This window comes from Humulus lupulus, chromosome 2, assembly GCF_963169125.1.
Source record: "Humulus lupulus chromosome 2, drHumLupu1.1, whole genome shotgun sequence".
Taxonomy (NCBI): Eukaryota; Viridiplantae; Streptophyta; class Magnoliopsida; order Rosales; family Cannabaceae; genus Humulus; species Humulus lupulus.
In genome coordinates, this window is record NC_084794.1 from 273,064,536 (window position 1) to 273,088,462 (window position 23,927).

The 23,927-nt window shown below is 34.3% G+C and overlaps 1 protein-coding gene and 1 pseudogene across 7 annotated transcripts; one reads left to right on the plus strand and one right to left on the minus strand.

Moving 5' to 3' along the window:
• Positions 1-242: 242 nt before the first annotated feature.
• LOC133819448 (uridine kinase-like protein 3) lies at positions 243-7,943 on the minus strand. 7 transcript variants are annotated; one of them, XM_062252711.1, is made up of 8 exons: positions 7,695-7,943; positions 7,345-7,463; positions 7,039-7,135; positions 6,684-6,763; positions 3,024-3,156; positions 2,118-2,203; positions 1,778-1,902; positions 243-436 (listed from the first exon to the last, which is right to left on the minus strand). In XM_062252711.1, exons 2-6 carry the CDS (start codon positions 7,429-7,431, stop codon positions 2,199-2,201), a joined length of 402 nt encoding a protein of 133 aa, XP_062108695.1. In that variant the 5' UTR covers positions 7,432-7,463; positions 7,695-7,943; the 3' UTR covers positions 243-436; positions 1,778-1,902; positions 2,118-2,198. The 7 variants fall into 7 exon arrangements, 3 of the variants coding, with proteins under 3 accessions (XP_062108695.1, XP_062108693.1, XP_062108694.1); XR_009886338.1 differs by lacking the exon at positions 7,695-7,943 and adding an exon at positions 3,964-4,023 and having other exon boundaries at positions 2,118-3,156; positions 6,684-6,768; positions 7,345-7,372; XM_062252709.1 differs by having other exon boundaries at positions 2,118-3,156.
• A 2,785-nt stretch (positions 7,944-10,728) lies between these two features.
• On the plus strand, positions 10,729-11,398 carry LOC133819449 (major allergen Pru av 1-like; annotated as a pseudogene).
• The last annotated feature ends 12,529 nt before the right edge of the window (positions 11,399-23,927 follow it).

The window sequence follows — 23,927 nt, forward strand, 5'->3', positions numbered from 1 at the left end:
TATACTACGCTTTACTATAACATTTTTTTTGTGTTATACTATACTTTAGTATAACACTTTTTTTGTGTTATACTATACTTTAGTATAACACTTTTTTGTGTTATACTACACTTTAGTTCACATGTGTTATATTAGCTCAGAGAAGCATAATCTTTTTTTACTTACACAAAACTAGAAAAACAAATATGAAAGTTGAAGCCAAATAAGGTAACATAAATAGATTTTTATTAATTACTATGTAATTACAATATTTAGTCTACTAGTCTAGGCTTAAGAAATCATATTACAACATAATTTATGTCTAATTCAGATTCCTTTATCAATAAATACAAAACAAAAAATGTATAAAAAAATTAGTGAAATACATTCTTCCATTCTAAAGGCCTCAACTACAAATATTGTCAAGAATTGCTCCAAAGAAATCATCTCAATATACCTGCACATTGTAAAAAAAATCATTTTATTATTAAGAACATAAGACTTCTAGTTTCCACATGTAAGCATATAAAGTTTAAATTACTTATATGAACCAGTTTATATAACTAACTAAACTACCATATAGCCAATTCACTTATCAGTGATTCATTTAGAATCATCACATACTTTAATTAACTTATGAAATATATGGAATGGATGCAACTTATTGTGAAGTCCCTTCATATAGTTTAGTCCCTTCACTTATCTTTTTTATTCTCTCTTTTCAATCTGAATATGATTCAAACCACTTGTAAAAAAATGTGACTGATTAATTCTATATTTATATAAATAATTTTTACACAAACATAATTCATTATATGTATAATTTCATTGAATTTCCTGTAACACAAGTATAGGAGCCAAAAAAGGGAAACACCATAGTTTTCATGCCCAAAACACAAGAAGCACAAGTATCAGATTAAAAGTAAACAAGGAATTGAAGAATCAAAATAAATTCAAAGAGAAAAGCAGAGGCTACAAAACTAAATGGGTTAGTTTCTGAGTTGAAAAAAATTCTGATATAGGGAGCTATGTCCCTTGACATGGGAAGACTATTCACATGATATGGCATTGGAATTTTCTCTTATGTGGTAACTTTTTTTACTACCACTTAATTGTTTATATTTCTAATGATAATATATTCATATTATTTATACTAATAAGATTACTAATGAATGAAAACATGAATAGGTCCCAATATATATAGCAGAGAACAAAATGAATAAGATTACTAGAGAAATCAAAATTGTTGTCCAAGCTCTGGGAAAGACCTGTAACCAGTTGAAAAATCATTCTGTTAACAAGACATGATTCACTTCTGAAAGCACTAGTTGTTAATATTATTTAGTTATGTTAGTTTGTCTGCTGAAGAGTTTGTTATATGGTAGTTAGTTTCATAACTACCCCCTCTGTACTACTCATTATCTAGCAAGTTTAGACCAGATAATCTTTTCACCAATTAAATAGTCTATTCTTGAACCATAAGTATAAATTTGTTGATAAATGAATTGTAATTAGAACAAGGCATTTACCAAATATCATAAATTGCATTAGGACATGATGAAAATTAATAATACACATAGACCAAAATAAATTGAGAATGATCAACCTACATAATGCACAACCACAGGCATATAAGCTCATAAATATATTAAAGAATAAATTCAGCACTAACACAACTGATAACTAATTTAAGTTTTAGGTGACAACAATAACTGCTAATTAAAATGAAAGAAATGACAACACTATTAAATAAAGTGTGGAAACAAAAGGAAATTCATTTGAAATATAAACTCAGTACCTGATCCTCCAGCTTATTGATATTGTGAACCCTTTCTGTCTTAGCTCCATCTGTTTTCTTAAGATCCTTGTTCTGCTTGAAGTTGGCCCAGGAAAGAAGACTATCAAAAATGCCAGACTTTGCCACTGCAAGTTTAAAAGGTAAAACATAAACAAAGATACAGAAAGTAATGATTAGTGATCTGACTTGTGACGTGATCTACATGAGTTCCACCCTTGATTGTGGCAATCGAATTTACAAAGCTAAACTTGTTTAACAAGAGAAAACAATCAGAATAAAACACCCTTAAAAGTGCAGAACAGCATCAAAGTACTCTCATTAAACATAAAAATTCAAATACCTGTTGAAATTGCCCATCACTAAGGCTCACACAAACCTCCCACTTATCATTCACTTTCTCTGTGATCCTGCAGGATGACTTTTAAGCTGCAAATGGAATTAAAAAAAACAGAGATATTATGCTACCTAAAATTTATGAAAAACTGAAAGAAAGTGAACAAGTTCCAGTTAAGATTTTAGTTAAAATGAGCCCTCAAAGAGGTCAATACTTCCCAATTAATTTAGGACAACATGCCTGAACTATTTATGTAAACTAACTATACCAATCTTAAAAGGGAAGTAGCAAACCGTATATTAATAAAAAGATGATAAGCCTGTTTAAAAAAAAGAAAGATGACAAGGTGTCAATTATATTTTACAGCCTAAGAAGCCAATCATATACCAACAAAAAAGGGTATCCACTAAATCTTATCAATCATGATTATCTAGCATCAGAAACACAAACCCGAAATCACCACCCATTTATACATGCAAGGACCTCTATCAAATTTCAATAACAGTTTTACAAATTATTCCAAAGGGGTTTGCGCAGTCAAATAGTTGTTTTTTTATAACAAAACTTGCATCAATGAGTTAAGTCCAGTCAAAATAACTTAGAATTACAAATTTGGCATGGCAAGGTACTTTTCCAAATAATAACCCGCCAAAAGCCCAATTCATAGCACATTAAGAATAGTAACAAAAAATTACTGCAAAAAAAAAATAATAATAATAAGAAAAAAGAACATGTGTATTATTATCAAATATTAATTTTTTTCCAATTGACTTTGTGTACAACCTATGGGTATCATCAAATGACCTCTGTAGATATAGTAACGCAAACAAGATATTCCATGATAAGTCCCATGTAAGAGATTATCTTCTCTCACCCCTGAACTATCAAAAATCATAAGCTTGTTTACTTTACCAATATGTCCACCTTTACCACGTTGTTTACTTTTTGATTTCCTTGCATAATAAGAATTGTCTTCATCAGACATATCCAGCTCATTATCATTGTCATCTTCTTCTTCAGATTCTGCACCTCCCCAATTTTTATCCTGGTATCACTAAAAATACATCATCAACATGCAGAAAGAACCAATTTTCACAGTAGCACACCCAAAGAATAGTTCAGTAAATCTAATCTATCAATGGACATCTACCAAAAGATAAATGGAAATGAAGAGCAAAGAACCAAATAAACTCATTACAATACCACATCTAACATACAAAATATACAGACACAAAAATAAGTGTTCATTGGCACCATATTTTTCAGGGCCAATCTCTAGAAATTGGCATTGGAACAATAATAACTGTAAGATTTATCACAAGCACAACCATAAACACAATACAGTCCAGTGTTTGTATTTTATTTTCCCAACTCTAAATTAAGTCATAAAAGTTATATCTTTTTTCTAAAAAAAAAACAACAGAACTTGTATTTTTTATTTAAGAGAAATAATGCAAGGCAAAGAATGAGAATCACCCTGACAAAACAATAAAAAAGCAATTACATAAAAGTTATATCAAAGACAACAGTATACCTCAAAATCAAGATTATTCATCAATTATTCAAAAAAGAAAAAAGTCCATAGAAAATCAAACTATAGAGTGAGAGAAACATGGAGATTGTTACCCAACAAACCAGCTAAAGTATACTATAACTACATGAAAGGTTTTACAAGGGCTGAATAATAGCACAATAAAAAGGAAATCGGGACCTTCCATTAGAGAATATACTGTGGCGAGACTAATACAAATATAAGAAACCAAAACTACATTGAGATTAATTCACCAATTATTCAACAAAACAAAAATATCAAAGGAAAATCAGGCCTCATTCAGATAAAGGAAAATCAGACCTCAACTTAGAGTACAAGCAGGTATAGGCATGGGCATGTTGTATTTGAAGAATAAATCACCTGTTATAAAATCAGTGTGAAGATTTCCAAACAAACCAAATACTCTGTGGCACAAAGTTATCAAGAACTAGATAGTTTTGAGTATAATTGGGATGTTGGTTTGACTGGTGAGGCTATATAAGATTGAGATAATAGTAGTTTTGGGAGATTCGAGGTGAGGGATTACACACACATGGCTGGTAAGACTGTATATCATAACCCACAGACAGATAGACAGTTCTAACCATTATCTTTTTTGGGTTGGAGTGTTCTTTGTAAAAACAAAAGATGAAAGTGTGAATCATATTTTTGTTCATTGCACATTTACACTATCTGTGACGCCCCACGTCACTATGGCTGCTTTCTGGAATGACGACTAGCCCTACAAACCAAGACAAGTCTTTCCAGCGTGCTTTGTCCTCACTCGCACACTTCCTAGGAAAACTTCCCAGGAGGTCACCCATCCCTAGATTACTCCAGGCCAAGCACGCTTAACCATGGAGTTCTCAAGTGATGGGCTACCGAAAAGAAGATCCACCTTCCTGATATAGGTAGTACCTATCAATCCATTTAAGCCCTCTTCAACTGTGTAGTCCCATACCTACACAGTCTTAGAATCATTACACTTGACCTTCCCCAGGCGGTGTGGGATTGCACAGCTTACCCGGTCTTTCCCCTTACGGATCACGGGATTCTGACCGTCACACTCATATTCATCATTCATGGCATGCATGTTTCTTGTGCATCACATGCATCACATTTAATCATCCAGCATGCCTTGACAATAATCATATGCAAATGGGCAAGATTGCCAAGCATTCATTATGCTATCAATGTTTACATTTAAACATTCAACATGCATCAATCATAACCATGCATGTCACATATGGGGTGCAGTTTTCTTACCTTTGGTCCAAGCACAGGTTACCAACAAATGAGCCACAAGCACGATCCTGATCCAAGCCTCTAGTGCTAACCTAGTCACAACCACAAATAATGATCCAATGAGTTCAAGTTCTAAAACCAACCCTTGAACTAAAACTTAGCCTCCAAGACATCAATCCTCACTAATCCGAGTAGTAGGAATGATCCCGAGGCCCAAAACCATGTTTCCGGGGTCAAAACGAGCAAACGGGGTCAAAACAGGGCAAGGGCTGCGGCCCTAGCACCTTGGGCCGCGGCCCCCAGGGTTCTCTGAGGCAAGGGCCGCGGCGCCCTCCATCAAGGGCCACGGCGCCCAGCAAGGCCAAATTCTGACACCTGCTTCTTCGAGCAAGGGCCGCGGCCCAACTTCGGGGCAGCCATTTTTCCTTCGTTTTAACCTTTTAAAACCTCCTAAAAACATGTCTAAACATTCCCAAATCATTAAGTCAAAGTTTCCAAACTTCCCAATGGTCCAAAACCACCAAAACCCGAGGTTCAAATAAACTAAAAACTCAACGATTCACAAAGTCCAATTCAAGCTTAAAAAATTTTAAAAACTTAAAACTTAAACTTGAATTACCTCCGATTAAGTTGTTTCCAACTAAATCCTCCGGCTAATAAGCTTCTAATTCTCCTTAGGATTTCTATGCCTCGATCCTCGCTTGATTCCGAGTCCTAGAACTCAAGATACCTTCGAAAATGCGATCGGGAACGAAAAGGGAACTTTAGGGAGAGAGAACGTAAGATCGTTCTTTTTTTATTTCCTTAAAAGGTTACTTCAAGCTTAAGTAGCTTCCAATAAAACCTAATGCTCGGGGTCCCGAAAACACCCCCGGGGACATTATAGTCAAAACTTCCAGAATTTCCCCCTGGTCTTACTAACTCCCAATTTATCACCAAATGTTAATTCCCATTACCCAATAACCCGGTAATGCTATAAATACCCCTTAACTTACTCCAAGTCAAGCTTAAATCCCGTTGTGACTTTCCCACTAGCTTACCTCCTAGGATCGTCTTGTACTGGGTAACCCTGGCATAACCAGATAATAACAAAGCACCACGCCCATTTCACATATATGCAAAAAATGTCCGAAATGGCCAAAATATGAAAATCACCCAATCAATCACAAACGGGTTCACATGCATATTTAATACACCTAAACATGCATATTATCATTAAATAGCATAATAAAGCAATTATGGCCCTCCCGGCCTCCTAATCAAGGCCCTAAACCTTATTAGGAAATTTGGGGCATTACACTATCTTTATGGTCAAAGTTCAGGTTGGACAGGCTGCTCCAAGAAGCTGCCGTGGTTTTTAAGATGAAGATTATGGTGGGAATTGGGTTGTTGTAATGACCTCATACACGTTCCTTTAATTTGTAATGTTTCATTTTTATTAATATCTTAGTTTAATTTCATACCAAACAATAATAATAACAACAATAATTTGGGAACCCTCAATACCCATTCATAAACTAATGACAGTATCTGAAGAATAATTTGTTGTTTGCGTGCATCTAGTATTAGCTTCCAACATAGAAGTAAAGCAATCCTCTCTATTGGATTTGATATCATGAAAACTGGTCAAGAATCGGACAAAAAGATAAAGAAATTGCATCAAAAACATAATGCAATTTACATGAATGATTACATAAGTTTCATTGATACTTTAAACTTAATTGAGGCCCACAAATTCAAAGATATAATCTCTTGACAATAAGAATGATTACAAAATTACATGAATAGTTGCTAACCTGATCAAGAACTGTACCAATATCCCTGTTTTTTTCTACTGTGTCACGCCTTATCCTCCTTGCTAAACGAACATCAGCATCTGCACTGAAAAATTTTCAATGTGAAGTGCCTCAACTTAGTAACACTATAAAGTGACATATCACGGCATCCCATAGTTAATATAGAAACTATAAAAGAAATCATTATATTAATTGAATCTTAAATGTAATGGTATAATACTGAATGAATTAGAAAAAAAAATAGTCAAATAAGCATCTCAAGACCACATATTTGTAGTAGTAACTAATGAAAAGCATCAGAAATACAGAGTAAGAAAATCAAGTAGCCTAAATGATAAAAAAGAAAATAAATGACCTGTATCAACAAATATCTTCATAATCATCAACTCTCGAACACGGGGATCATGAAAAATGAGAATGCCTTCCAAAATTATCACATCTGAAGGGTTTACCTGCACAGCATATGCCGCCATATTATTGAAGTAAGGGTCCTCTAATTCAGAATTCTAATAGAGATAAGAAACATACTGATAATTGCAAGCATGCACATACTGTAAGTACTGAATAACTTTAATTCTCCTATAACTTCTCTTTGGTAAGACAAGTATAAGAAAACAAGAGGAAATTCATTAGACCAGCATGTTAAGAAAACAAAAGTTACCCTTCTAGGCGGGAAGACATTGTTTTTGTAACTCTTGAAGTCATAGTTTGGAATATCTACTACTTGCCCATTCCTCAACTTATCCATAGAAGCTAAAAGTTTCTCATTATCAAATGCATCTGACAATAAAAGTAATTTTACATCAAAAGACATGAAAGAGACAGCATGCACCATATAGGAGAAATACATACCATAGTTAGGCTAGTTATGGCTACAAAGCAAACCAATTCTAATGTACCCCACTAAATGGCTAAAAATATACTATATTTTTGTGAATTTTTAGCAAGATACAGGTATTAGAAACTGTGTACAAATGGGCACTAAATTACATAAAGTTTAATAGCACAAACCTCATTGCTTGGTTTAAATGCTTGGTTTAATAGCACAGGAACTCGGTTTCCATTAAGTTCCACTTTCACATTATTCCCAAGGCATCCAGCCATATCAAAAACTCTCTTTTTCATCAGCGCAACAACATCATCCTCTAAATGTGTCATGTTAAACTTAGCCAAATCGGGCTTAAAAGTCACCTTGGTCCAGTTGTCACTCTCCTTGCACTTTGTGATCACTGGATCAGTTTTCTTCCCCATGTTATTGGAGAAAACTTTCAAACAATCAACAAAAAATCCAATCAAATCAATATGTATGCTGAATCCAATTTCAAATTAACCACAGTAGAGAGCTTGTCTTAAATCAAAATTAAGAAATGAAATTTATAAACAAATTAGTCCCAATTTATGGAAAAACTTCAAATCGTCAACACACAAACCCAATCAAATCACCATGTCTGCCAAACTATGCTGACCAAAATTTCAAATTAACTAAAAAAGAGAGCTTGTCCGAAACCCAAATCAAGAAATGATCTTTAACTAAAAAAGAGAGCTTGTCCGAAACACAAATCAAGAAATGATCTTTAACTTAAAAAGAGAGCTTGTCCGAAACCCTAATCAATAAAACACATGAATAAACAAATTATTTCCAAATTAGGGAAAACCTTCAAATATTCAACACGAAACACCCAGTCCACTCAACAAGTATACTAAGCTCAAAATTCAAATTAACTAAAAAGATAACTTGTCCGACATCCTAATCAAGAAATGAACTTCTATACCTGCTTGTACTTCTTCAGACGCTTTCCATCAACGGTCTCGATGATAAACTCAGTGATCGGAGCATAAAAATACCCCATAAATTCAAAAATGGATATTAAAAAAAAAAGCTTACTGTAATTGAGAGAGGGACACAAATTGGAGAAACATACCAGATCTTGCTTCCACCATGCGTCGAGGTGATGAAGACACACACAATGTCATCGTCCTCCTGGGCAGATTGTATAAGTGGCGGGCAAGCTTAATCGTCCACCTCCTGGGCAGCTCGGTCGAGAAACGAAGAGAGAGAGAGATGGGGTAAAAGAAGAGAGAGAGAGTTAACGGGGAACGAAGAGAGAGAGAGAGATAGGGTAAATAGGGAACGTAGAGAGAGAAGAGAGAAGAGAGAGAGAGGGGAAATGGGAACCGACTGGGATCGACTGTGAAATGGGGAAATGGTTTTTTACTTTTCTTTTTTTTTTGGTCAATTGACCGTGTGAAAATTTTGGGGGATACTGGGGGAAAATTAGGCGCCAATTAAGTCCCGCCTATATACATATATACTTATATATATTATAACACTTTTTGAAAATAGTTATATTTTTGTGTTATGGAAATGGGTTTTTGTTGTAGTGATAGGCCATCGTTTGATGGTAGAGATAGCCAATAATAATCTGAATGTGACCATCTTAGCTACTGGAGAAAAGGTGTCAAAAAAATCTAATCCTTCTTGTTGCAAGAATCCTTGAGCCACCAAACGGGCTTTGTACCGTTCAATAGAGCCATTACTATTAAATTTCAATTTGTATATCCAGCGGCAGCCAATAGCTTTCTTCCTAGGAGGAAGAGAAACAATGGTCCAGGTGTGGTTTTGTTGCAAGGCATCGAGTTCACTATGCATGGCTTGGATCCATTGTGGTTGTAAAATGGCTTGCTGGTATGTCTGAGGTTCGGAATGAACAGAAACTGCATTAATAAAAGATTTATGATGAGCTGAAAGTTTTGAAAAAGAAAGAAAATTTTGAATAGGATAGAGAGAAGTTGATTTGGTTTGAATGATGGAGTTGCATTTAAAATCTTGCAAATAAATTGGAGGTTTGGAGACACGGCTGGAACGTCTCAAGATAGGGGCTGGAGTAGCAATTGTAGTAGAAGAATCGGACTGAGGTAATATAGGTGATATGACTGGAGGTTCGACGTCACGGCTGGAATCAAGATTGACATCATATCTTGATTAAGATTCATTAGTTCCTTGCGAAGATTGAAAATATGTGGACCATTTCGTCGCTGAAATCGAATCCAAAGATCTGTCCAAATCTCAGAAGCAGATTCATCGTATAAAATGCTTGCTGAAATTTCTTTCGAAACCGAGTTAAGTATCCAAGAAATCACAATATTATTATTTCTAAACCAAGCATTGTATAAGAAAGTATCAGATATAGAAGGTTTAGTGATAGAACCATCAAGAAAGCCTATCTTGTTTTTGACAGATATAGCAAGCCGCATTGCCCGACTCCATGAAGGGTAATTGTCTTGGCCGGTGAAAAGTTGTGTGACCAAGATATTGCCGGGGTTATCTCCATGATGAAGATAGTAAGGATGTGCTGGATCTTCAAATGGATGTTTGGAATTGGGCAACTGAGATGATGGAGTAGTATTGGTGGATGTGGAATGAGGAGAAGGATGAACAGCAGACAAATCGGGTGATGGGGTAGTATTTAGGGAGTCATCAATCGGAGAATCAGAGGAAGGAGGAGTGCAACCAGTAGACATGGTGAAAAAAAAAATTGCAGAAGAAGAGGGGAAGAACACAACAATCACTCGGAAAGAAGAACACCGGGTGATGATGAAGAAACGTTGGTGGTTGTTGGAATTGGAGCAGTAGTCAGAGGAATAAACCAGAGGATGGCGGAGAAGACGCCAGAGAAGATGCCGAAGAAGACGCCGGAGAAGGATCGTATGGAAGCTCTAAGCTTCCGGCTGTGATACCATATTGCGGATGAAAGAAAGACAGAAAAGAATGAGAATATTATTGATCTGTTGTAAAAATAAAACAAAGCTACAGAACGCCTTTATATAGGCAAATACAACCAAAAAATAACAAACTCTCCTAACTAATAAAGAAACAAAAATAACAGACAAATACAACTGAAATACACTAAATATAATGATGGGAAACCCATAACAGAGTAAACCCAATATCAAGAAAAAATAATAATGCGTATATATTGATCAAACTTGATGAGTGAAGTGATGATCGATAAGTCTATAAATGGTATTTGTGGTACTCACATATTCATCATTCAAATCCTCCATAACCTCATTTAATCCTCAATTTTCCTCTCTGCTTCTAATCAAAACTACATCTTCCTTCTCATATACATACATATCCACTACAATGGGTGTTTTCACATATGAAACTGAGACCATCTCTTCTATCCCTCCGGCAAGGCTATTCAAGGCATTTGTCCTTGATGCTGACAACCTCATCCCCAAAGTTGTCCCCCAAGCCATTAAGAGCACTGAGATCTTGGAGGGAAATAGAGGGCCTGGAACCATCAAGAAGATTAGCTTTGGTGAGGGGAGTTAGTACAAGTATGTGAAGCACCAAGTGGACGCAGTTGATGCTGACAACTTCAGATACAATTACACTGTCATTGAAGGTGATGCCCTTGGTGATGTTGTGGAGAAGATCAACTATGAGACCAACTTGGTGGCTTCTGCTGATGGAGGATCCATTGTCAAGAGCATCAGCAAGTACCATACCAAAGGTGGCCATGAGATCAAGGAGGACCATATTAAGGAAGGCAAAGAAAAGGCCTCTCACCTATTCAAAGCCATTGAAGCTTACCTTGTGGCCAACCCTGATGCCTACAACTAAATCTGCCTTTAGGCATATATATACTACACCATCTTTCTTATTAAGAAGAAAGAGTATTATTTCTATATTTAAGTTCAAAATTATACATGTGTGTGGCTCTTGGTTTTTTCTTTTTGATTGGTGTGTAATTTATTACTGATCATAATATTTTTTAAGTAGTGTTAATACTGTATTTGTAATGATGTGGGATATAAAAGTGTTGTATTTGTTTTCTGTTGGAATTAATTTATCGAAACTCAATTGAACATTTGATGGTAACCTTTTTATATGGAACTATAAATATTTCTGATTTGTGAACACTGGGATCGAAGATAAAATACGGAGAGGGTTTGATAATTTGAAATCAAATTAATTAAGTTGTAGAAAAATAAATAGAGGCAAAGCAAAAAAAATCAAAGGTTGTTGACCTTGAAGGCCCAATTCGATTATGATACAAAAATCACTTCAATTTGAATTTCTGGAATTAGTTTCTATTTGGAAATTAGGGCCAGTTTGGTACAGCTGTGCTGTGGGAAAAAGCAGCTGTAGCTGTGCTGTGAGAAAAAGCTGCTGAGTGTTTGGTAAATTATAACTTTAGAAATACTGTGAGTTGGAAAAGTTGTATATAAGTGTTTGGTAAACTAGATTATTAGATAGCTGTTAAATACAAAATGACCAAAATAGGTATCATATGTATTTAACTAATTTTGTTTGAATAAATTTATACATATTAACATATTTATAATTATTTTTTATTTTATTATAATTAAATGATGTATCCATATACGCAGCAACTCTTATCAATCACTACCATCTATGTAAAACTAAATAATTCAACTAAAGTTCAACATATCCAACTTCAAGACTATTCTTAAAGAATCCCTTGGGAGAAGATAAAACACACACATATGTACATTCATATACATGTAAAAAGGTTACTGTAAATCATCTTTTGAAGTGAGAAAATTAAGTAATAATAAAAGAACTAAAAAGATATTTTTGTTATGTATATGACAACCATAAATGATTCATCTTTGAATGTAAAAATTGTATTTTTAATGTCCACTTCTCGGCTGAGAGAGCAGACAGCCATAAATGAAATTATTTTAATAAGAAAGTAATCTATTCCCAAACTGTGAATTTTAAGATCAGATATCTTAGGCCTTTGGACTAACACAGTATGGATATATTTGGATAAAATGGGTGATGGTTTTTTCTTCCCTTCAATAAAAGGCCGATTTTTGCATAAAATCCACTAAATACAGACCTAAAAAGACAGTAGAGCAATGTAATATAGTAATAATTAAATGAAACCACCCCAGGCATGATCTAACTATATTGGAATGTGGTAACAATCCAAAGACAAATTTACTAAGAAACTCGTAAGAACCAAAATCTAAATCTTCCCAGAAACTTTATACTAAAACGAAAACAACCCATTTATTAAGAAACTAAAGATCGTAGATTCCACAACTAATAGTAAGAAAAAATCAGTATTATAAAAATTTCATCAAGCTACAATATTTATCACAGATTCACAGCAAACACCCCATAAGAAGACGTTAAATTATGACAAAATTGCAAACTAAGAATATGAACTCACAAGGGCTGAAACAACATGAAAAGCAAAGCGAAAGCGAAAACGAAAACAGATGTTGGGTATTTCTCAGTTTTCTTCGATTTGTAAGTGACCAAAGAATGAGAGGAAGAAGAAGAATGCAAGAAATTAATATAAGAAGGGAAAATGAGAATAGAGAGAGAGAGTTACCTGGAAGTAATCACAAATTGGGAAAAGACCAACATTCGGAGATGTAATGGAAGTGAAGTTTATACTTAACGATTGAAAAAGAAACCTAATAATTCTAATTTAAATGAGGGTATTTTGGTCCCAAAAAAATATCATTAAACCACAATTTCAGCTTCCCGTATAAGCTAAAATCTCAAAGTTGGTGTGGGCCAACTTTGATAAAAAGCTATAATTTTAACCTAAATTCCTAAAAAAGCTATTTTTTCTATTTTACCAAACACTTTTTAGTCAATAGCTTTTTTAAAAAGTGCTTTGGGCTTTTCAAAAAGCCATTCCAAACGGGGCCTTAGTAGTTTTAATTTATTTTTACTTTTTTGACAATGTTGATTGACAATTAACTTTATATGTAATTTTAAATATTTGATTGGTTAAAAAATTTCTGAATAAAATAAAAAAAAAATAGATAAAATCTTTTTAATTTTTATGAAGGAACTTGGAATGTGTTTTTTTAAAATGATTTTTAGTTTTTTTTTTAAAAAAACAATAATAAAAAAAATTAGTGAATCGAATAATACGAAATTAATCAACCTTAATTTTTCAAAGATTGTAGTTTATAATAATTATAATAATCGACTTTCCCTCTTACTCTCTCTGGAGAAACTTAAAGACCCACAGCCTTCACCCTCTCGATTGAAATGTCATCCAACGCCCGTCATAAAAATTTCGTACATCAAACTGGAGAATAATGTAAAAAATACTAAAATAAAAGTTAAGGGTTATTATCTCAAGCATTGCTCAACCTAATATGCTCACTGAAAGGCAAAAAAAAAAAAGCAATCACAACTTTACTATTGAATCTATCAAAATTCCTCTTTGTTTTTGGAAGATATATTCATAACAAATAATAAAACAATGACCATCAAATAAAATACAACCAAGCAATGATTTAGGAAAAAATGTAACCCAAATGCAATCTAATTTGACCTCAATCTCTTTCAATCAAAATAAAACAAAATTAAAATTAGTATGACTTAAAATCCAAGCAAAAAACAAAGTGAAAATCCCATATTTTCTCAATAAATCCCTATAGCAATTCAAAAAAAAAAAATTATCTGATTGACTTAAGGGATATGCTCATTCTCTTTTCTTTTTCTTATTAAATCTTTATACTGTAGCCTCAATGGTTGCAAATCCTTGTGCAAAACCAAAACACCATGGCGAAAATCAGAGCCTTCATGGCTGAACATGGTCACTACCATCACTGAGGGCGCACTACTTCACCAACGGAGATGAAAGGTGTAGGGATTTTACTAATCTGACACACTAACAACCACCAAATACACTTTAAAACAAGGTCACAAATGACCTTTCACTCATATAGCCTTATACACATGTTTTATTCTATATGATTACACGTGTATTGTAACTAAGCATAAACAAAAGTAAAGTTTCATTCATCTTCTTCTCTACTGGGATGAACAAAGCTTCGAATACTCCTATGCAACTCAAAGAAAATTAGGGCAAACACATATACAGAAACAGAGAAGAAAAACTCTGTAACACCCCGATTTCCCAAGACATTATTTATAAAAGTCTGTTTTAAATCGATAAACAGTTATTATAGAAAACTTATTTATTAAAATAAAACTAAGCATAAGATCTCATTATTTAAAATAAAATGTTTGACCCTAGGGTTACATTTTGGCTACGCCCTAACCCTTCTTTCATTTGGAAAGTGATCCCCTCTTGTCCAGTACCTCAACATAATGTAGAGTCCAAGAACTTTACTTAGCTAGTTAGATAGTAGTATTATAGTATTTATAGTATTATCTTTATGACTGTGGATTTTTGGTTTAGACCGCGAATTATTTGGACACTCATAGTAGTACTTATAGATTTTCTAAGTTTAACATATAGTTTAAGAATATTAATGTTAACCTAAGGTTTGATTATATGACTGATATTATAAATAATATTTATTATACTATAAGGTTTAGATAAGGACCAATAGGATTTTAAGCACATGTTATGAATGGGTGATTAAGGATTAAGTATTTTGAGGATTAAATTTAATAAGGAGTAAAGTTTGAGTGCTATAAGGTCAGTCAGCAGCTTTGAATACGTTGAGGGCTTAGTCAAGGTTGTTTACTCCATTCAAACTTAGCTAAAAATGTGTAATTTCATGTTTAATTAATCAACGTGTACCGATATATCGCAGCTATAGGGGGCGATAAATCGCAGCACGTAGATACGGAAAACACGAGACGATGCACGACAGCCTCGGGCATACTGGCCCAGGCGATATATCGCCTACAGGGGGCGATATATCGCCTCCTTCAGTATATTTCAAGAGTTTTTGAATTTTTTTTCCTTTCAGCCATTCAACCTCTTGATAAGTCCAGCACCTTTTTGAACGAGTCTTCAGCCTCTACTGAACGATTATTCAAATTATTTTCACCTAAAAAGCTATTATTTTTATTCAAGTAAAATTAAGATCCTTTCATTCCTAAACTCTATAAATAGGACCTAGTACCCAGCCATTATTCAACTTTTGCTCTAAGTTCAGAAGCTGCAAGTGCTAAGTGAGTGTGAGAGTGTAAACACCTGGGTTGGGGAATCATAAGCTTGATCATCATAAGCTTATCAAACACTTTGGGAAGTAAGGTTCTATAGTATTTCGGTTCGAGGTTTAGATTGGTCTACAAGTCTTCAAGGTATTTCCACACTCTAGTTCATTGGTTTTATGTTATTTTCTTTCTCATAGTCTTCTACTCAGTCTTCTAACCTCATTCTTATTTTGGTTAGGAAATCTAAGAACTTGCTCATAAGTTTTTGGTAAGTATGTTTCTCAAAGGTTTAGTCATTCCATTCCTTCCATTCTTTTCATTACTTTTTCTTCAATCTACTCACCCTGTTATACATGGTTTTAGGAGTGTTCCAAAATTCCCAACGCTGTCCTCTTATCCCAGTAACTTTGGTAAGGAAAATAGGATAGAAATGCATATGTTATATGTTCTATATGTTATCTTATGTTTCTTATGTTATGATAAGTGTTATGATATGTATGTTTGTAGGCTTGGGCATATGACCCATATGACTAACAAGACCCCAAATAGATTATGGGCATATGACCTACTTAGCTAGTAGGACCCCACTAATCTCATGGGCATATGACTTGTTTAGTCTATGGGACCCCAAGTAATAATGGCCATTATAGTATGTGTATGTAATAAGTGTTATGTTATGTCTTTATGTTTATTATGAAATTTATGTATATGAAGTATGTGTTAGATTTTCCTTGCTGGGAATTAGGCTCATTCCTTTTTATTTAAATGTGCAGGAAAATAGCTATTAGTGGCGGTAAGGTTCGTGGATGCTTGGAGATTGTGTATCGATGGTGAATGGATTCAAGGAGTCAAGAGTTCGATTTCGAGGATGTAGTCTTTTATTTGTGGGTTTATGTGTAATTTTTCTGCACTTTCTATGTAACTCCTTTTCACTTTAAATTATGTTTTGTTTTAAAGACAATGGGATCCCATATCCTACTTATTTTATGAAAGTAACTCTTATTTTTACAAGTTACCTAATAAAATTATGGTATTTTCGCAATGTAAGCTTTATTAAGGATTTGTATGTATAGTTTCATTAATGGTCCAAAAGTCTAGAGTAGTTAGGTCATTACACATAATAAACCCTAGCCTAAGAACTTGGCCGTAGCCCCTCAGACTGACGTCTTCTTCTCTAACCTCGGTGTACTATCAACAATGGAGCTCAAAATTGATTTTTTTTGCTCTGGACCATTTCATCCCATTTCTTCACTTCTAAAGTGATTATTGTGATCCACTAAGCTTCTACACAAGCCTCCATGAACCCAGAAACAATCCAAACCTCCTCAAATCTAAAATCTACCTAAAACATCACTTTGAAGCTCCAAAAATGGTGGATTTTGAATCTCTGCTTTCTAACCCCTTTGACCACGTTAAATGCTCTCCTTAGATCAAAGGGAAGACGTTCAAAACATCCAAAACCACCCAGAAATTCTCTAGAGCTCACAAACCTGAAATATTTATTTTATCTATCTAGAGTGCTTCAAGAACAATTCAACCTCAATCTTCATTTTTGTGTCGTTCTTTAACAACAACACAAAAACAAAGAATCATCTATTTAGAATGTGGAGCGATTCCCTCTCCTTAATTCTAGGTTATCACTTATTTTAAAAATAAATAAAGAAATAAAGCTATAATATTATAGTTTATCTAAATTATGAATTTAATCAGTTTATTTAGATTTTAATCCTAATTTAATGTCCCTTAATTGTCCCTTAAGCAAGTCCCATCATAAGGGCATTATGGTCTTTTCACAATTTTCACAAAATTATTTTTTTTTTATCTAATTAAATAATAACAACGCATCAAACCATATAATTAAATAAAATATGCTAAATCAAATAGGATAAAATAAATCCATGCATATTATTATTATTAGGCCCATAATGATAATATTCAATTAAATAATTAATAACTTAACCAGAATCGTTAATTATTTACAAGGCATTAAACTCATGACGAAAATTCAACTATCATTACAAATATTCAAACATATGAAATTATAAATTTTATTGCCATTGAAAACCATACATACCTAATACTCCATCAAAGGGGTGAAAATGACAAAAATGACTTCTGTGGAAAAATTACGAAATTTCCCGTTCGGGATAACGGATATTACAAACACAATCAAAGATGGAGAATAAGAGAGAATCAAACACATGATTTATAGAGGTTCACCCCCAATTTAGGGGCTACATCCTCTTTGAGCTCGCCTCAGAGTATTACTCAGATCTGCACTAATCATGGAACAATTACAACAACAATCAAGGATTCCAAACCACAAATAACGACTAGTATTCCTCTCTCTCTACTCCCTTCTCTTTTAATTCTCTCAATTCTTTCTCCTTTTTCTTTGCCCTCTTTATCACTTCTAACTCTTTTTCTTTTTCTTTCTTAGAGCAAAAAATTCACAAGGAACCGAGAAACTCTCTGGAATCACTCACTATCAAAAATCTCTTGCAAAAATAAAGCTTAATTTTTTTCTATATCCGACACAGGTAATAATTCTAAGCTTTTATATCTGACATAGGGAATTACTTCAACAATTTCCACCTGAATCTTCACATGGCCTGCTTGATATTGCAACTTCATCAGAAGGTCTTAGCTTAATAGATTATATGTTAGCCTCCATTGTTTATCCCCAACAAATTCATGCATAGCTAGATTTTGTGTAGGGTGATAATTTTAGTCCCCATATCTATTGGATTTTCTTCAGTATGGACTTTTTTTTTATTGTATCACCTTCTTGAGTCACCTTATCTATGATCAAATGGTATTTTATCTCCTCGTGCTTAGCCCTGTCATGAAAGACAAGATTTTTCTAAGTGAATACAACCCTGACTATTTGAGTAGATAATATGAGTCTTTTTCTAGTTTGTTACTTCTTCCAGTAAACCTTGTAACCATATAGCCTCCTTAATTACCTCAGTTACTACTATATATTGAGATTTTGTAGTAGATAAGACCACCACTGGTTGTAGTTGAACCTTCTAGCTTACACAACTGCCTCCATTCATATAGAAATAAGTTGATGTTGATCTTTGACTACCTCTGTCCCCAGCATAATCTTCATCACTGCAGCCTTCTAAGTTTGAGTTTGACTCTTGTCTTATGTAAGTCAAACCATCCTTTGTATTACCCCTAGATATTTGAAAGCCCACTTCATAGCTTGCCAATGTTCTATCTCGGGGTTAGCAATGTACTTACTAAATATACTCATAGTATGAGCCAAATATGGTATGGTACAGACCATTAAGTACATGATAGAACCAACTACATTAGAATAGGGAACATTACTCATGTACTCTATCTTTTCTTTAGTTTTGGACATTGAGCTTTGGATAGTTGGTTCTGGTTGGTTGGAGGTTGCTTGGTTGTTTTAGAATCTCTCATTGAAAATTTCTCAACGATCTTGTTGATATATTCTTCCTGATTTATAACCAACTTCCCTTTAGTTCTATCTCTCCTTATATTCATACCTAGAATTTAAGTAACTTTATCTAGGTTTTTCCTTTCAAATTCAGACATTAACTACATCTTCAAAACATCAATCTTTGACTTTTCCTTGTTGATTATTAGCATATCATCCACATACAGTAGCAAGTAAGAGGCTGACATTATTTGAGTTCCCTTCAAATACAAGCATGTGTCATAATAGCTCCTAGTGAAACCTTGTTTAGTCATAAATGAGCCAAGTCTTTTATTACATTGTCTAGGAGATTGCATAAGACCATATAAGGACTTTTCCAACTTGCATACTAGGTGCTCTTAGCCCTTTTTCTCGAATCCCTTTGGTTGTTCCATATAAATATCTTCCTTAAATTCTCCATGTAGGAAAGCCATAGTCATATCCATTCGTTCCACTTCTAGGTCTTGTTGAGCTGCTAATGCTAACATTACCCTTATAGTTTTGTGTTTAACCACTGGAAAAATATTTCTGTGAAATCAATCCCCTCATTTTGAGTAAACCCTTTAGAAACAAATCTTGCTTTAAATTTGACTGGATCATCTTTGTTTATTCCTTCTTTCAGTTTATATAACCACTAACAAACAATAACACTCTTCTCAGTTGGCTTCTCTGTTAACTTCCAAGTCTAATTTTTAAGTAGTGACTTAATTTCCTCTCCCATAGCTATCATCCACTCGGTTGAATCTCTACCTTTCATTGCTTACTCATACGTGTATGGTTCTGTTTTTTTGAATTCCATTGTACAAAAATATTCTTAAGCCATGACTTCATTCCAATCATTAAAATTTAATCTATGAGTTGGCTTGGACATCCTTCTTGCTCTATCTCGAGTCAATTGATACTCATTTAGATCCTCTTCTTGATGTGTCTAATCTATGACCACTATTTCAGCATTTTCTGGTGCTTGTTCCACCTAAACTGAGTTGGGATTATTGTTGATGGGTTCCACCCGATTTAGGATATGCTCTGTACTGTCTAAAACCACTTTTTGTGTGTTAGATTATGTAAGATCTTCAATACATGCAGGGTTGATTATATTCCAAGCTCATGCAGTTTGGGTAGTATCTTTTAAACAAGGAAAATCATTTCATGAAATATTACCTCTTTGCTTATTATAGTTTTGAAACCCCTTGACTTCTATTCCATAGTCTATACCATTTAGTACCCTCAAGATATCCTAAGAACACACACTTAGTAGCTTTAGGTTCAAGTTTCCAAGCACTTTGGTGTGCATTAGCTGCAATTCCAAAAACTCTTAAATTTGATAGATCTAGTGCTTTTCCACGCCATTTTTCTTCAGGTGTCTTAAGTTCTATAGCATTATAGAGGCACCTATTAATTAAATATATAGTTGTCAATACAACTTCCCCACAAAATCCTTTAGAAAGAACATAATTTATTAACAAATATCTAGCTTTATTAAGTATTGTTGTATTCATCCTTTCTGCCATCCTATTTTGTTGGGAAGTATGTCTAACTGTCCTATGCCTTTGGATCCCATTTTCTTGAAAGTAAGTGTTAAATTGATCAATACAAAATTCTAGGCTATTATCAATTCTTATCACTTTAATTTTCCTATTAGTTTGGTTTTCTATTAGTAACTTCTAATGACCAATTTTTTTAAAAGTTTCACTATTATTTTTAAGTAAGAAAACTTAAAATTTTCATGAAAATTATCTAAAATTGACATAAAATAAGAACCATGAGTATTAACCTTCTTTAGGTCTCCATAAATCACAATGTATATAGTCAAGAATGCCTCTAGATTTATTTGTTCCAGTTTTTAATTTTAATCTATGTTGTTTTCCAAGGTTACAATATTCACAAAAATCAACCTTGGTTATGTTATCGTTGCCTAGTAGTTTTTGTTCACTTACAATTTGTAGTCCCCTTTCATTGATATGGCCAAGTCTTCTATGCCATACAGTAGATTTAGCATCTTCTGGTGAGATAGCAATTGTATTATTACAGTTTATGATTGGTTCTCCACATAGGTAGTACAACCCTTCATTTTTCTAGCCTTTCATGATGACCATAGACCCTTTACATAGTTTCATCATTCCAGTCTTAATTTTTCTCTTTATATTCATATCATCAAGAACACTTAGTGAAATCAAATTTCTAGATATATTAGGGACATACCTGACCCCTGTTAAGGATCTCACTACCCCATCAAATATCTTGAAGCTCAAAGTGCCTGATCCCTCAATTTCATATGAATGATTATTTCCAAGTATGAATTTTCTCCTTTAGATTCCCTAAAATCAGTTAATAAAGATTTATTGTCAGTCATACATCCCGAGTCTACGATCTAGTCATCATTAAAAGTGGCAGCAGCAACATATACTTCACTATCATAACCATCACTAAGATTTGCATGTATGATGTTCTCACTTGATTTTTGATTAATAATAATCAGTCTTTTGTGATTTTGTATCTTGGTATTAGATATATTCTTATTCTTTCTCAGGCATATGTAGCAATCCTTTTTCAGGTGCCCTGGTTTTCCTTAGTTATATATCAGCCTTTAGGGTCATTGGGCCCCCTTGAGTTGTGTAACGTCTCAAATTTGTTAATAAGGCTTAGTGCCTTGATTACGGGGCCAGGAGGGCATAATTGGATGTTTATGTGTCAATATGATTTAATTGTGATTATATATGTGAATTATATGATTTATATCATGATATGTTTATTTATGCATGTTTAAGTGTATTAAATGTGTTTATAGGCTCGTTTCTGTTAAAAATGGAATTTTCGTAATTTTGACTCGTTGAGGGTATATCTGTAATTATATATGCTTTGTGAGTGGGACTAAATTATTATGTGGATTTATTTGAGATGTGTGGCACGACGCGATCCTAGTGAGAAATTTGGCGAAAAAGTTAAATTGGGGATTAATACCCGCCTTGGGGTGAGCCTGGGGGTATTTTAGTAATTTGGTGAATTGCCGGGGGTATTGGAGTATGAGATATAACTGAGGGAAAATATTAGTGTTTGGAAGATAAGTTTGATTAATTGGGAATTTTAAATGGAATTTGAGGTTTGGTGGGAAAGTGGTGTTAAATGACATTTTTGCCCTTTGGGGCCTAAAGGAGAGTTTTTTTTAGGTAGGGGCATTATGGTCATTTCCCTATCCTCGTAATAGTTTAGTCATTTAGAAGCCCTGAGAAGGGAATTAGATAAACTCACATTCTCTCCCTTTTGCTCTCTTTTTCTCACCATACTTTGCTCCAAGAAGAAGAACCTTGAAGAATTGATCCTAGAGACAACCCTTAGTGGAATTGAAGTTTTTAGATAGGGACTTAAGCTTGTTCTCAAGGATTTGAAGCTGCTAAGCTTGGGAATTCAGCTGAGGGATTCATTTCATGAGAGGTAAAAAACTCTAAACTTGTTGTGTTTTGGGTTGGTTTTGATGTCCTTGATCAATTATGGTTATTTGATGTTTCTAGGGGATTATGGGTGGTGTTGTGGTGTGTTTAAGTTGTTAGAGGTGCTATTATGTCGAAAACTATTGAGATTATGTTTTGGGATTGGTTTTGTGAGTTTCAGATCGATTTGCGATTTGTAGAACCGTTGAAATTTTTGGGTTCGCGCGGTTACGTTGTGGCGCTATTCTCGGAGCGTCGCAGCCCGCATAAACTCAGAGGCGCTGAGGGTTCCTCTAAATTGCCTTGGCTCCGCGGTGCTTGGTAAGCTCCACCGCGGCGCGTGTCCTGTGCCTCTGATGTTTGAGGCTATTTGGCTAGTGGTGCACCATGGCTCTAATTGAGGAAAGTGCCCAAACGAGGTATTGAGTTGCGGGGACTTAAACCTAAGGGCTCGGGAAGTATTCTACTACCCGGTTTAGTAGAATTTGAGGTTCCAAAGGCTATAACTCAATCTTGAAGCTATTAATTGGTTTAGTTCTTTATGGATATTCATTAATATCTTGTGACTATGGGTACTACAAGGCTCGGGAGGAAAGGATCGTGCTTGTTGTCGCTTTACTTCATTGCTCAGGACTTGAGGTAAGAAATCTTTCACATGCACCGAGTGTAGGTATTGAATCCTTAATTATCGGACACGGGTTTGAAATGTTGTGAATCTGTTTTGAGTAAATGATTGCTCTATATTAACATTTTTTGTGATAAATGTGGGTGATGATTGATTGTTGTTTGTGATTGACCGGTCGAGAGACCGTTATCGTCCTTGAGGTCGTTATCAGCACTACATGCGTAATGTAGGCCGTAGAGGCGGGGCCAGGTCGTAAGGGTAGGACCATTACATGGATGTGATGTGCATACATTTGTGGTGAATGTTAGGGCAATTGATAATTGACCAACCATGATTTGGAGAGCTCTAGAGGCAGCGCGTACATACTCGGCCTGCTCGGCCACCATGATCGAGATACTTTTGGGGAACATGGGATATTAAGTTGATTTTGTCGCTTAGGTCGGCTAATTCTATAATTATGATAAATTTGTATTATTGATTTAAAAACTTTGGGATTCCATATGTTTAGTCAAACCCTTTTTAAATGAGAAGTTCGAGTTTATTGACCAAACATTTTAGTATCTAAACCATCGTTTAGTTTTAATTACACTTTTTAGTCCAAATGACTCCCTTACCAAGTTAAGCACTGTTTCAAACACACGGTGTAACGTTCCTGAATTAGTAGAGCGTTACAACTTGGTATCAGAGCTACCAAGGCTTATGGTTTCTTAAGATTGGATGAATATGTACGCTCGCTGCTAAAGACAAGCTCGAGTCACAGTTCAATAGTAATATGGGTTGATTACTTGTTTAGGTGGTTAATTGAACTGTATGTGTA